This window comes from Periplaneta americana, chromosome 1 (assembly GCF_040183065.1).
Source record: "Periplaneta americana isolate PAMFEO1 chromosome 1, P.americana_PAMFEO1_priV1, whole genome shotgun sequence".
Taxonomy (NCBI): domain Eukaryota; kingdom Metazoa; phylum Arthropoda; class Insecta; order Blattodea; family Blattidae; genus Periplaneta; species Periplaneta americana.
In genome coordinates, this window is record NC_091117.1 from 35,026,914 (window position 1) to 35,043,497 (window position 16,584).

General features: G+C 36.1%; 1 protein-coding gene across 2 annotated transcripts in view; it reads right to left on the reverse strand.

Moving 5' to 3' along the window:
* Positions 1-16,584, reverse strand: part of TfIIS (RNA polymerase II elongation factor) — a 32,112-nt gene that overhangs the window by 15,130 nt on the left and 398 nt on the right. Inside the window, exons 1-5 of one of the 2 annotated variants that reach the window (XM_069818309.1) lie at positions 10,570-10,977; positions 10,292-10,469; positions 8,436-8,642; positions 4,497-4,705; positions 3,561-3,707 (exon numbers count right to left, since the gene is read on the reverse strand). In XM_069818309.1, coding sequence (XP_069674410.1) covers positions 3,561-3,707; positions 4,497-4,705; positions 8,436-8,642; positions 10,292-10,469; positions 10,570-10,578 — 750 coding nt within the window. In that variant the 5' untranslated portion in view covers positions 10,579-10,977. Of the gene's footprint in view, positions 1-3,560; positions 3,708-4,496; positions 4,706-8,435; positions 8,643-10,291; positions 10,470-10,569; positions 10,978-16,584 lie in introns of those variants that run through there. The other variant, XM_069818300.1, reaches the window with a different exon arrangement.

Here is a 16,584-nt window from a genome sequence, read left to right on the forward strand (position 1 = left end):
GATCATTAAATTGGAATTATACTGTATAAATTAATGGCCCATAAACTTTAAAAGATTAGCCAGCTAACATTAGAACAACTTATTTACCAACATGTTTTCTTTCAACACAGTAGAATCTACTACACTAGTTAAAGTTCTACATTACAAGTACAACAGATTAATGGGAATTATTAATCAAATACATTAAGAAGAAGATTGATTGATTAACGAAATATTCAAACTCTTTATGGTCCAGAAATATAAAAGAATAGAAAGTCTCCTACACCTTGACAAGATTAATGCTGTAATTTGACAGTCAAACCTGGACCATACGAAAGTACCACAAAAAAGAATTATGCCAGTTATATAGTCTTTAAGGATTGCTGGACTTGCATACATAGTGCGGCAAAAGGGAAGATGAAAGTGCTACATTGCCACCATTTGAGAGCAGAGAGTTAATTGCACTTAACATCTCTCTCGTGAGTAGAGTGACATCAAATTTGCTATGGAAATGGTTTGAATAATGAAGCAAGTATATGCAAATAATGGTCCATCTCATACATGTGTTTGTGAGTGGCAGAGAAGCATTGAAAGACGAATATCTAGACTCAATGAAACAATTTTGGTAACAGAATTGATTGAAATGGTGCAGAAAAATAATCACCAATGTCCAATGTGCAATGCTGTAAATTATTTCAGAGGATCTTCGTAATAATTAGGAAATGATATGACAAATAATAACTCAGGATTTGAGTAATGTATGTAAGGTGTATGAATAGTTTGTTCAACATTCATTCACAATCAACATCAAGTCCAAAATGAACAGTGAAGGAACTCACAAAGGCCACTGAAAACAAATCCAATTCCTGAATTCAACTGTTGCAGGTAACAAGACGTGCATTGCTTCACAAGGTCGTCTGTGATGATGGTTGGCCTCCCACTGCACTCCTCGTTACGCACATTTTGGCATCCTGCTGAAAACTGTCTACAGCAGCAACACAGCATATGCTTGCTCATGACGTTAGGATGAAAGAGTAATGGAACGGAGAAAAATTCTCTCCGGCGCCAGGATTTGAACCCAGGTTTTCAGCTCTACGTGCTGATGCTTTATCCACTAAGCCACACCGGATACAAGCCCGACGTCGGACAGAATCGTCTCAGATTAAGCTCCAACTCTTGGGTTCCCTCTAGTGGCCACCCTCTGCACTACGTCATAGATGTCTATGAACGTAGGACCAAAGTCCACACATGTGCTGAGGTGCACTCGTTATGAGTGACTAGTTGGCCGGGATCCGACGGAATAAGCGCCGTCTTAAATCACGAAGTGATTTACGCATATCATATATATTATTTTAATGTACCGAAGTACATATGATATTTCCATGATGACGCAGAATATCTGCATGGAAATATCATATGTACTTCGGTACATTAAAATAATATCATGACGTTAGGCCCATAGACCTGGCACAGCTGACGATAAATTTCAATCAGTGCTATGCCCCGTGCATTCAAAAACTTTATCACTGATCGCACTTAACACGCAGCGAGAGCTGGAATAGGAGTGTCCATCTTCAACCAATACAACGAAGCTACTGAGAGCACTCGGGAAGTTCCGCTAGCACATGCCAGGACATTACTCTATCACGTACACGCAGTCGCAACATATGGTTTGCTAGCTGTGGGACGAGTGGGAAAGTTAGGATGCGCCTCGTATTATTCAATAAAACAAGTTATTAAAAATAAAACTGAAAATATTTTTAATGTCCAAATATTAAATAGCCTACTACAGAAAACTCTCATTGGAAAAATTTACTAGAAAGACTTGATTTAATCCCTGACCTACCACGTAAATCTGCTGTGGCCATGTTCAGACTCTTTACAGGTCAAAATTATCTCGGTAAATATTACACAGGATTGGCAACCTGTCTACTCCAAATTGTGTATTGTGTTCAAGAAAAAGAAATGGATATGAATCATTTCACACACTGTAAAGCCCTTCTACAAAATACAAGTTTTACATCTAAATACTGGCAAGTAAGAGAGAGAATAACTCGATTGTCAAATCAAGAGCATTAGATATAGTCCAGGTCAGTTTACTTCATATCCTAAGGGTGAAACCTAACCATTTTTCCTCCATTACTACATATGCTAGTTGATTGTGATAATTTTCTAATTTGCACGTTGAATTTTCTTTTGCCAACTTCTTTTCGAATTTCGATATGACAAATACTACAAATGGTAGTTATTTTGTAACTGGTATGTTGGCAGCTGAGACAAATATCGATAATATTTGTCGGTACTGAAGTTCCATGAAATTGAAATTGTACTAGATTTCTGAGCCTGTTACTGGAAGCTAGTATTAATATTAATACATAATAGTTATTTTATGTGTTGCATTGTGGTTATAATTCAAGACTATAGTCAGGTAAGTTTTCGGAATTAGTACTAATAATTTCATGTGGTCAAACAAAATACATTTTTAGGTTAGATCTCGTGAGTCATTTGTTTAGTCAAACCAATGAATTTCATATTTCCAGACAAAATACTTGACATGTTGAGGGAGTACGATTGGTTTCAGCCAAACAAGAAGTAAATCAAATTATTGATAAAGGAAATGTAAAAAAAATTATTCATATATAAAACTGAAAATCGAAGCTCATATTATTTATTCGTGGGAAAACGATGTCTTAATAATTTATTTTATTTATGCATGATTATATCCCTTTCTCGTATAGTTTGCCTACTAAAATATGTTACAAATTATTGAATTATTTAGAATAACCTTCCAACATAAAGTACGGTAAGTAAATAAGTCATTTAGTACGAAGGATCATGTGATATTTGGTAACAGTTGGCAACACTGACAAGATTTGCTGTTTAGGAACTGTTCTTATGTGACCCTCACTATAACTCCTCATCCTTAGCTCGACAGCCCATCATGGGTCCTGGCTGTCCATAGGAGTTTCTGCCATTCATCCCTATTTCTAGCAACACTCGTCCAATTTTTAACTCCAATAGTTCTGGCATCCTCTCTGATGCCACCCTTACTATAACTATCTACAATAATTTAGCATGTGTTACCAAACAATATGTTAGAGCATTTTAACATTTGTTGCTGAAACCAGCCCTTAGTATATGAAAGTAAAACAAAAACAGTTTGTGACAAATAAAAATGCATCAATAACTATAAACAGACAGAATGTGAAACATAAAACATACCTTTTAATTACAAATTTCTTGTATTTATCTTACAAACCATGTAGGACACAAACAGTAGAAGTGGTAAATTCATGAGCACAGTAGCTTAGTGATAGACCTATGATACTAGTGGAATAATCACATCTCTCGTACTTGCTATGGTAACACTAAATCTTAAACAGAAAACCCAGTAACAGACTGAAGCATCGACATACCTAAATAACACATTCGAAAAATGTAATCCTCGGACATCTAGAACCACATTACCAATTGAAGCCTAAAAGCTTGTTCTTAATCTTTTCATTTAAAAGCTTTTCAACCAAATTCTGTAGTTTCTTGTAACTTCGTATGAAGGAAATAGAAGCTGAAAGTCCATTTACCTGGTTGTATGTGCAGTTCCTCTTCTTGCATTTGCCGCACTTGAGCAAATCTGTCTTTGTACCCTGAACTGTGGCAAGCTGGGCATCGTTAATGGCTTCTTTCGTGAACTTATTCCTCAGATTCTTCATCTCGTCACTGGCCATTTCCTACAATAATGACCAATATTACCACTTTATTCAGTTATGGATAGAGAATATTCAATGGTGGGTACTTTGCACCATTCACCCAAGTATCCTCATCTACAAATTATTTACCAAAGCTGTAGTTTTTGTTGTCACAAATATTCCTAATCACTTGCTCTTAAGGGGACCGGGTAGTGATTAGGGGTCAAAAATCCGATTTTTTATTTTGTGTTTTTAAAAAATAAAGTACAAAACTTGCTCTTTATTTATTGTGGGGGGTATCTCTGCAGATAAGGCCTTTAAATGGTCTCTTTAAATTTGGCGGCCCATGTAATTCACACATCCTCCTTTCTTTAAAATGCAATTTTGCGTATGTTGATATTTTTCAAACTTAAGTGAATTTTTTTCTCAAACTACTGAATCAATTTACATGAAATTTTTACAGTGTTTTCTGCAACCTGTGTTCCACAAAGAAGGTCTACGCATTTAAGAATATCTCATACATAACACGAAGAAAAAATATACACACATTGAAAAAAATGGCAAAAATGATTAATCAGAATTCAATATGTTTTCCATTTCACTAAGGATGAAATATTTAACTAAATTTTGCTTTAGAATTTACAATTACATCACTTAACTCAAATACAAGCTATACAAGTGAAAATTATAACAAGTAATGTACACCTGAGGAATGAGGAACATTTAGCAAAGTGAGAAAACAGATCTCCCTGAACATCTAAATGCTATTAAATTTCGTAACAGACTGAGAAGAAATGTATTCAACATAGTGCTCAGCAACCCAATCCTTACCTCTGCTGTCATGACAGCCAGCCTGGAAGCAGGAATTACACCCACAAGGAAATTCATCCTCAAACCAGGGTTCTTACTGTCCTTCAGGTTGGCAACTCGGCTGCGCACTCTGTTCTTGTAACGCATGTCAGTATTCCGGAATTCTTGGAATATGGCTTCTTCTAGCTCTTCCGCCAACTCTTCAGGAGATGCACATCCTTCTGGTACCTCTGATAGATATGAACAAATTATATTTTCATTATTTTATTTTATACAAATGTAAACTGAACAAGTTATTCAGAAATGGTGAAGACTGGAAAGAAGTGGTCATGAACTTTTTTTAAGGAAATATGTTGAGCAAAGAAAAAATTGAGAGGGGGAGGGATTTTTAAAAAGTAACGCATAACTGCAATTAAAATTGAATGAGGGGTTTTTTGGACAAAAAGCTTAGACATGTCGAACAATATTTTTGTAACTACTGTTGTGTGAATTATGATCAAGAACATTTTAAACAATACCCTACACTTTTTTAACATCTGAAAGAGCATATTTTTCTTTTATGTAAGCCTAATATTTCATTTGTTTTATACAGAAGCATTATGATTTTGGTTACTACAGTAACAATTTTGTATTTAGGTTAAAATATTCACTAAAATGAAAGTTCGTGAGAACTTCCTAATGTGGCAAAACTGACGGCTCAGACTGTGGCAATCTGGCAGATTTAAACTTTCTATTTGTCCAGCCAAAGTGTTGTTGTTTTGGTATTGCCGGTTATTTGGGTGCTAGTTACGAGGGATTTTACTGTAATTCCCTACATGCTGACTGTTCTTTATGAAGCAGAGACTTGGACAATAAATATAAACAAGATTTAAAACGACTGAAGGAATTAGAAATGTGGTGCTGTCAGAGACTGGAAAAAATCTATTGGATACAGAGGAAATCAAATGAGGAAGTTATGCAGATTGGATAATATGTCGTTCTTCATATACAAACAATTAGAAACAGGAAACTAAGATGGCTTCGCACAGAGGTTATGGAAGGCCGAATAGAAGGTACACGACCAAGAGGACATCCTCAAAACACTTGGACACGAAAACTGACAGAAGATGCAGGATGTATCAACTATCAACAACTGAAATACGAGGCCAATGAGAGAGATGCATGGAGGGCACTCTATATTGTTTTCGCTGTAAGAAAAATTCTAATGTAAACATAAGCACGTGGCTGTCATACCCGTGATTGGCTCACAGTCGAAACACTCACATGACGCAGGAAAATATAGTTCATATTTGGAAACCACAATCTTGTATGATTTAAAAATAAAAAATTGAATTCTATTTGTTAAATACGATGAAACATTTAACTTTACTTATATGTAAAACACTATGTAAAAGAAAAGCTACTTTTATATTTTGTTATGTACTATGAACACGAATACCAACAGTAATACCGAGGTAGTCTGTTCTTGTAACAAGCTGGCGTCACTTGAGCTCGTAGTTGTTCACGTAAGCACGTGGTACTGAAGTATACCTTCTGCACCCTTAACTGTCCATTGTGAAGACATAAGACTTAAAAATAATTTAATTACAGTAATTATAAAATAAATGTTTCCTAAGCAAACAAATGCATAGTAGTGAGGTTAGACCTACTTGACGAGTAACAGGAAATGTTTAACATGAAACAGAATGTACAACAATAGGCGGGAACACGTATTGAGAATCTATGGCGCCAAACAGTGGCCAATGAAGCCTCACTTCAGTCACGTGCTATTGTTTACATTAGGATTTTTCTTACAGAGAAAAGATTATACATTGTATTGTACTGTATTGTATTTATTTACATTCCATGGTATTCGTACATCGCTTCACAAATAGAATATGTAACCCATCAAAAAGATCTTAATAGTACTATAAAGTCTTAATTATAGTCACAGTCTAGTTCAAATATACAGGGTGTAACAGGACCTCAACGACAAACTGATAGGGATGATAGGCCATGCAGAGAGGATAATTTTTTGTTAAGGAACATATATCCCTAAACACGTTGTTTATGAGTTACACTCATTTATCAAGGTGCACATGCCATGCACCATAACCAACCCATATGTTGTTCATCTGCATCATAAGCCCTCACTCTGTAGTAGCAGTACGTACCTATAGGTTTGGTTTGTTGTTGTGAGTTCAATATGGAATACAAGTTGTCTAAACTAAGAGAAATGATTATGTGTTACGGGTTTTTTTAAGTAGGTTATTTTACAATGCTTTATCAATATCTTCAGTTATTTAGCGTCTGAATGAGAAGGTGATAATGCCGGTGAAATGAATCCGGGGTCCAGCACTGAAAGTTACCCAGCATTTGCTCATATTGGGTTGAGGGAAAACCCCAGAAAAAATCTCAACCAGGTAACTTGCCCCGACCGGGAATCAACCCGGGCCACCTGGTTTCATGGCCAGACGCGCTGACCGTTACTCCACAGGTGTGGACATGCTACGATAAGGCAGGGGAAATGGAAGAGAGGCTCATTGCATCTACGAGCAGCAGCATCCTGGCAGGAGACATCCATATCATACACCTTTGCTGCAATCCTCGATGCCTTACAGAAATACTTTTTAAATTATATTCCACATAGGGGCGACCAGTATCAGGACTGAAGCACTAACCTTGTTAGTCCTTGTGTTATGAAAGCAGTTTTATTGATGAAATCAACATAAAACAATATGTTTCTTGTGTTATGAAAGCAGTTTTATTGATGAAATCAACATAAAACAATATGTTTCTTGTGTTATGAAAGCAGTTTTATTGATGAAATCAACATAAAACAATATGTTTCTTGTGTTATGAAAGCAGTTTTATTGATGAAATCAACATAAAACAATATGTTTCTTGTGTTATGAAAGCAGTTTTATTGATGAAATCAACATAAAACAAAGTGTTTCTTGTGTTATGAAAGCAGTTTTATTGATGAAATCAACATAAAACAATATGTTTCTTGTGTTATGAAAGCAGTTTTATTGATGAAATCAACATAAAACAAGGTATTTCTTGTGTTATGAAAGCAGTTTTATTGATGAAATCAACATAAAACAATATGTTTCTTGTATTATGAAAGCAGTTTTATTGATGAAATCAATATAGCAACATAAAACAAGATGTTTCTTGTGTTATGAGAGCAGTTTTATTGATGAAATTAACATAAAATGAGAGAAATGAAATTCTGATGAAGATAGCATTTGGTGACAGAAGACATACACAAGAGATATGCACACTTTTTAACGAACATGCACACGTCAGACACATTTCTTAGGTGGTTATTTAACGATGCTGTATTTACTACTATACTTGTTTTTTAAAAAGATGGGACATGACAGTTAAGCAGCCAAGCTGGGAACTACAGTGCTATGTTGCCAATATGGGCTACCATGCTGCCAGCTGATGGAAGCTAGCAATTGATGTGAACATGGCTGACGTTAAAACATTCATTGACAATTGACGTGAAGGTAAGAAAACAATACAAAAATTGCCAGAGAATCAAACATGAAACGTACCAATGCTAACATTGTGTGCACAATAAATGTTGCCAAGAGAGCTATTAAGCACTTGTCACGTGGGAATGGTAAGTTTGGCAACTCAACTGTTGTTACCATAGCAACAGGCCTACCATGCTATGTGACATTCAGTTGTTTTTCCGATCTCAACGCTTCTGTCATGTCCCATCTTTCAAAAAAAAATAAGTATAATAGGTTATTTAGCGTTTATGAATTTGTGATCGACATATGTGGCGAGATGGGGCCATGTGATTACCTGACATTCGTCTTAGAGTTGGGGAAAACCCTAGAAAAATCCAAGGTAATAAGCCCAAGTGGTACATTCTGGTTTAGCACCCAAATGTGTCTATTGCCTGAGCTATGCCAATGTCTCCAAACACAAGTTAGAAGAATGTGAACTAAGATATGATCTTACCTCCATCACCTCTTACAGCTGTAGTCAGAAGTTCCCGACATTTAAGTCGCACAGCATCTGTTGTGTTTGAGGAGGCAGGTGGAAAAGACATGGGCATCTTCTTTTCCTTCTCTTTGTCTTTTGACTCTGATTCTTTAGGTTTCTCTTCTTTATCTTTCGGTTTCTTTGAGCTGCTTGCTGTGTCCTTGCTGTTTGGTGTATTTGGGCCTTGAATACAAATAAACAACGTGATCAAACTACTGTCAAATTTATTTCTACTTACAGGAGACCAGGTCATCATTACCAACAAAAAAACTCTTCATAAAGTCAGTCAAATTAAACTATGTTTCCAAGTCGTGTTAATTTAAAATATCCTGAAATAACAAAATACTGTGGACAAAGGACTAGGGAAACAGCTAGGAGCATGGACAAGACTAATGGAGGAAATGCAAGAGAAGACATGATAAGAACGAGCGAAGGAATGAAGCGACTTCCAGATATTAGTGACTGTGAGGACAGAATAGATAGGGCTTTTGAGAGGTTATTAAATGGCGAAATGGAGGACAGAATAGAGAGGAGGATGGAATTAGCGAGGAAGAAGAGTGCTAAAAAGTAAGTGCAAGAAAGTTAGGGTTGTCAAAAGAGATAGAATAGGAATAGAGAAGAAAGTGTTAAGTGTAAGAAGACAGTGTAAGAGTGTAGTAAGATATACATACAAACAATGAATAAAAGAAAATTAAAATGAAAAGACATCTGAATAAATGTGAAGTGGAAGAAGAGAGAGTGAATTAAATATTTCAATGTTTTTCAATGTTGTGGGTTGGGAGTAGTATCAGGGGTACTATAACTGTGGGAGTATTATAGGAATAAATATATGGAAAGAGATAATAAAAATAGGAAATTTAGGAGTGGTGGGGGGTAGTAAATCAGACGGTTAGAAACAGAGCAATCCTAATCACCCAATAAAACTCTAATGGCAGTTACTCTTTGATCATAATTTCAGTTGACATTTTGTGTAGTTTAATTTTGAAGTTAGTGTACCAAACAGATTGCCAAAACTGGAAAATATCGAGCTTCGTGCTGACATTAAATATTGCGTAAAAAGCGAATGAGTTCAGCAGAAATTAAAGCAGACATGGATGCTACACTGGGGGAATCTGCTCAACTGTTTTTGACTATGAAAAAATGGGTAGTATTATTTAAACATGGTCGAGAGAGAGTGGAAGACTACGTCCGCTGTGAACATCCAGTAACAGCAACAAATGAAGAAATCATAGAAAAATGCATGATATGGTGTTGAATAACTATCGACTGAAAGTGTGGGAAATTAGCGAGGTTATGCGTATCTCAGCTGAATGGGTGCACCACACCTTAGTCAATGTCTTGGGCATGTCCAAGGTCTCCGAAAGGAGGGTTCAGAGTTTGTTAACACCAGAACAAAAGCATGTCCGAACTCGAGAAATCTGTGTACAAACAGGGTATAGCAGCCTTGAAACACTGGTGGACCACGTGTGTAAATCTCAGGGGGGGTTATGTTGAGAAATAGAGATTGTTTCAGAATAATCCTAGTTTAATTTCTATGTCAGGCTAAGGCTATGAACTTTCCAAACAACCCTCACAAAGGCCATCAAAATAGGACTAGGCCAACTGAGCTACCAGAGTATAAAATTCACTAATGTTATCATACTATCTGATTTGCAATAAGCAATACAGGCCATAGGAAATGAAAACCCCTAACTGGCACCAATATCTGTTTTCACATATACCCAGAGATAACTCAATTCAATGTGTCAATAGCTAGCAGTTACATAACACAATTTAAGTTATACAAGAATGCTGTGACAAAAGGCAACTTTAGAAAAGAAATTGAACTCTACCTGACAGCAACTTCTTCCAGTTCTTTATTAGGGTTTTTGAGAGACTTATCACTTCATCATCTGAACTTGATTTTCGAAGTGCATTTACTGTCATACCAATTCTTGTTTTCGTAAGAACTTCCAGGTTTACTGGCAGCTTTTGCAAAACCTTCAGAAGCTCCAATGCTTGTTCCTGACCCTGTAAAAAGAAAGCGCCAAATAAAATACTTAATCAAACTAACTTTATGACAGACCACAAAATTATTTTAAGAAATGGTGAAGTATTTTATCCAGCTTACCACATGCATTTGTTTCACCAGATTGGTTGGAAGGTCCAGTCCTGTTGTTCCAGTCAGTTTGTCATTTTGTCCCAGTTACAACAAACAGACACAGAAAGTCCCAAGAGGAAAGGTCAGTATTCTGGGAGATAACAGTATCAGTCATTTTGAACAGAAAAGTTCGTATGAATATACCGAATGACTGTCGAGACTGAACTGTTTGAATGTAAAGCTTCAACGGCACAGTATCTTGAATAAATAAATTGTCACTGCCAATGCAGCCACATTCTAGGTACCCATGCATTGCCAAGGAAAACTGTTTATGTACTGTGTGACAGAGAAGTCAGTTGACAAATGGAAAACATTATTAACTGTAAAACTGAAATAATTACTGTAAAAAATAACAATGACATGTTCCCTCCAAGATGTCCGTAATCTCAGCGACCTTTTTAATTTGTACTGTTAGGTTGGCAGTACATATTCCCCTTTCATACCGCTTTCATCCCAATCTGCTACTGATGGATAGCATTCAATAGACGTGATTGCGAAGATGACAGCCTGCCCTAAAAGGTAGATGCGCTATGTGGCTCGAGAAAGTGGTATCAATAGAGAATCTGTTCACAGTGTATTGAAATCTGCACGTTTTCACACCTACAAATTACGGCATTTACACACAATGCAAGAAGAGGATCCACTCAAGAGGCGAAGATACTGCAACTGGATCACACAGTGTTTGCATAGGCTACTGATTGATCCTTTCTTCAGCATGTTCTGTTCAGTGATGAATGCTTATTCTTTCTGAATGGGCATACTCATACACAAAGTGCACGATACTAGTCAAAAGAAAACCCAAGTTGGATGCATGAAGCTAACAACTCTGGTGTTCCAAAAGTTATGGTGTGGTGTGGAATACTAGGTGATATGGGGTATTGCTGAACAGCACTATATTGGAGTTACTGTATGACTTGCCACTGAACAAATGAATAAGAATGTGGTTTCAACAAGATGGGGCCATGGCACATTATGCTCTAACAGTTCACCAGAAACTAAATGAGATGTTCGGTGTGCACTGGATTGGACGAGGTGGGCCTCAGTCATGGCCTCCACGGTCACTAGTCCTCACACCCCTTGATTTCTTTCTATGGGGATTTGTGAAACAATATTTTTTCAGACAGAGCCTACATCTATAGATGACTTGAAACAAAGAATCACCCAATGTTATCCAGTACATCCCACCTGCAACTCTTTTAAGCGTGTCAGGATCAAGTGAGGCACTGTCTTCAAGCAAATGGAGCACATTTTGAATATTTGCGATAGTGAACATACTGTATACAATTATATTTCCAATAGAGTAATATTGGCTGTGTTATTAGTGTCATTTATTGTGCTAGTGACATTGTAGATATGGTTTTCAAGATCCACACATCAGCTCAATCTCATTATTGACATCGTGTGATACTGATACTGTTGATATTGTATCACTTATTAAGTGCAGACCTGTCTTCGGACAGTTTACCAAACAATAATACTGACCTGATGTTGACGAGAGATCACTGGTTTTGTAAAGATGAAATCTGAATCCTACTGGCTGTTCCATCACCTTTTTAAAATGATTCGAACTTTCCATTGCAGATATTGATAACTGTGACATATATTCCTTTCTGATGCCTGTTACAGTAAATATACAGCACTTCCATCGAACTTTCCATTGCAGATATTGGTAACTGTGACATATATTTCTTTCTGATGCTTGTTACAGACTTCCTAGAGAAAGTGTCAAATTCTCTACATCTTTGGAATATTCTCTGGACAGTAAAAACATTGCTAGAAGGCAACCAATCAAGACAGCGCACATTTCATTCACACTTCATCAAAGAAATAGGTCATGCATCTTTTTCTGATCATAAAAATATTTTTTTAAGTGACTAAATTCAATTTTAAACTGACTAAAAGCCCAAAAGAATTGCAATTGAACCTCAAAAGTAACAGCAACAAGGCATCACTCATGAGGCAAGTAAGCCAGGAGATAATGGGATAGGGTGGCCAGTATCTTTCCCCTTCGAATTGCAATTGCATCAAACAATAGCAACAGTATTAAGGGTCAAGAACGAAATTGTTAGCAAGCCATAAACATTACTGCTGAAAGAACAACGTTTATTACACAGAATAGACTAGGAAGCAAACTGGAGGTCAGAAGGGTTATAAACTACTCTTTGCCAAGGGAAATCCATCAAGAAGAGAATGCCATTACACAGAAAAATGTGTGGAACAGGGGCGATTTCTCAGGGCATGCTATGCTTGCTGCGCAAGCCCAATATTTTCATAGAATGTATATTTCTCAAAATGGCGTTACGTACATTAAAATTTATTTTGATTTTTGGAATGCTGTATAGGCGTAATACCATCCGCAGGTTGCACACCACAAGTATCGCAACACTTGCTCGTTTCTTGGAGCTACAGGAAAGACTTAGAAATAGCGAGAATATGATGCGTGCACAAGTGCCTTCTTCCTTGGTCCGTCCTAGGCGCACATGCTTTTGTATGTGTTGTTTGAAGCTCTTGTCCGAGAACTACACCAACGACTATTTAACGTTACACAGACCAGTACTGACAGTGGGAATGTGCTGTGATTTTCGAGTGCAGTGTAATTATTGTATGAGCGGAATGCATGTGTTAGCTGCTGCATGTATTAATTCTTAAACATTAATTTGAAGTATTGCAATGAGTTCGGAATTGTGTGTCATTGAAACCTTATTATTAAATCCCTTTTCCCGAAGGACTATTCAAGAGAGGACAGACATTATAGAGAATATGTGCGCTCGTTCAGTGCAGCTCAATACAACAATGTGCATTGGTTGGCAGGGTCGAAAAAACTAAGTAAACTGTTTTGTTGTCCATGTTTGTTATATTATATCGAACTTCTAAATCTGATAAGCGAATATGATCCATGATTCATAATTAGGGCTAGGATTTTGATGAAATTGCATCTTTTTTCTAATAAGCCAGAAACATAGCTGTTTCAGTATTTATATGTTATGTGATAAACTGAGTGTTTTAAGACATATTTGTTAGGACTTTTTTTTCCATTTTTTGCCTGTTTCAACTCATAAGAGTATCTTTTGTTTTATTCGGTCATTTTTTTGGCATTTTCATTTCACTTTGGCCATAAATCCCCATTATTAATGTAAAATAATGTTTATTTCCTTTGATATTTTCATGACATATTTTGTCTATTAATACCCATTATTTTGTATAATATTTTAATCGTTTTTCTACACAAATATTGCCATTTTTACGTAGTACACCCCATGTAATGGATCAGTCCAACCACCCTTTCAATATAGACTCCTCTATACCTGCTAATTCCGGATAAGAGTGGCCCTGTGGTAGACTACATGGAAACTAAAAGTAAAGTAAATCCATGGTGCTACAGCCCATGAAGGGCCAAGACCGACCAGCTGACTGCTGACCTCACATGCACATGCCAAAGCAGAGGTGAACGATCATACATGGAAACTACATTAGGTAAATAATGAAAGTGTACACTTAGAAAAAATTATGTAAAATTTAATTTAATTACTAGTCTAAATACTAAGTACTACAAAACCTCTTTTTCATACTAAGCCAATTATGTAAAATCAAATTTTAAGGTATTTTAATGGCATTTTTGAAAGATTTTTAGGTCATAAATGCATTGTTTTTAGGACTTTTTTCATGATTTATAGGTCATCAAAATCCTAGCCCTACTCATAATGATTTCATAATTATAAAATAAATTATTTATGTGGGTCTGATTATTTTTATTACCGGTAATTATGAATTATTATATCCTCCAATCTTCCCCTATGAATAAAAGAGCAAGCCTAACTTTCGTGACTAGCATTCGCCCCTGGTGTGGAACAATGAAGAAAGTTTTAATGTAGTGTTATATTGATATTTAACATAGTAGCGTAGTGCATTTTTTCTGGTCAGTGTATATCAAATTCAAGCAGTAGAAATTAAATTCAGTGTGAGAGAGAAATGGTCAACAAATTTTCCCTGGAGCCCACCCTCTATCACGGACAGGTTCTCTTATGCACCCTGGGGCCTCAGAGGTTTAATTGCCTCGTGAAGGAAGCATGCTAATGATATTATTGCCCATTGAAATCCATCACTCTGAATTTGAACATGTGAACCTCTGATCAGCTGTTTGTCAGTCATGGTAGATCTCAACCAAGTCTTCACAATTCGAAAAGAATGTGGTCTTTGCAAAAAAAAAGACCAGGATATGACCTCCCATGCATATATTTTCCTTTTTGAACATCTGCTGTAAAATTCTTCATTTAGGCCTACATATTCATACTGTACTGTACCTTGTTTATTCACAAACTTCACTGTTGTTCAAACATAAAAGTTTCTTTTATATACATTCAATCACCTTTCTGTGGTGTTGAAGCCAAAATTATGAATTTTACCGTCTCATGATTCATAAATTAAATAAAACTGTTACTGCTTTTGTTGGAATTAGTACTTAGTATTCAGCGGACCTCAGCCAGCACAAAATGGCATTATTTTGTAAACGGTTAATTTGCACACCCATGTTTACTGGAAGTTTTTGCTTCTCTTCATTTTTATTTCTAATCCCTAAATTTTTTACCATCACTTCTGAAACAGCCTGTATATATACAGCTTGGGAGATACATTTTCTTCCCGAAATAAAACAAAGATAAACAAACAAATCACAATGCAATTGAGGTTTCGCAAAAGGTTAGAAATGATTTGAAGAGGGGTTAGCCAAGTGATAGACCGACGTCTGAACAGTTTACTCCAAGGCCTGTGACAAATAGCTTAATGTAAAAACGCTATAGTAAAGAAATACCCTTTATTTTATTCTGTCTTCACTACATGACGTGGGTGGATAAAATTATAGTTTCAGTGTTCAAATCGTGTTTCTTAAGAGGGCTCTTTTATTTTCTAGATTATTTTAGTGATTTCTTACGTGCTATGAAGTGGTGTACCCATATTTAACTTTCATCAAATTTAATGTACTTAAATGCATTACAATTTAATTAAGTAGTCTAGATTAATTTTGCTTCCAGAACAGCTCTGGAATACACTCTGCTGTCAAACAGAATACTGGATCCTTCCCAGGAATGAAAGGCAGTCGGAATGTGGTACCGACCACGTCACCTCATTCCAGTGCCAGGATCATGAAAGCATTATTCTCAGTACCCCACCCCCATGCGCCTTTATAGCGTATGACTGTACCTAAAATACATATTACAATATCCGTAACCATACAGTCTAGTACTATTGGTAGAGTAAAAATCGAAGTACTATATCACAATATGGGAGGGTATGCATAAACTGACATGCTTCAACCCTGGAATTCAATTCATATTTTCTCTTCACTTTCATATAACAAAATATAACCAGCATGGTGCTTTTTACCCATCATTTGTAAGAAGAGGAAATTCATAGTGAAATACAGTGGAACACGTGTTGTCAGCAAATAGCTGGATACACTACGAAGGTAGATATGCTAATTAGGTATAACAAAATATAAAGTTAACCAATGTCATTAAAATGTTCGTACAAATTACTCTAGTTTTGAATAAAATTGAGTTAATTCACTCAAAATAATACAACTACAGCTTTTGAATTAAGTTACCTATCCTAACCTAGCCTAGCATTACTACTAGGGATTGCCAATCTTTACAAAGCAATGTTTACATATACCGGTATGGTGACATAACCTATTTTACAAGTTACACATGCTGATGGGGCTCTCATGATAGGCCTACTTACTATGTGTTTAAAATTTAAATGATGAGGGCTTCATATTTACGTTCGAGAATTTGGAGGGAACAGTACGTACGTATGATTATAAGCTCATATATTTGTTTCGTAATATAAACACTGTGCATTTAATACAATATTATTATATTTATAATTCCTAAACATGGGATGTGATGTTATGTTTCAATATTATTTTGCCACAATGCAACCTTGGAAGAAAATATACGCACTGCAATGCAGCTTGCAGAAAAAATCATT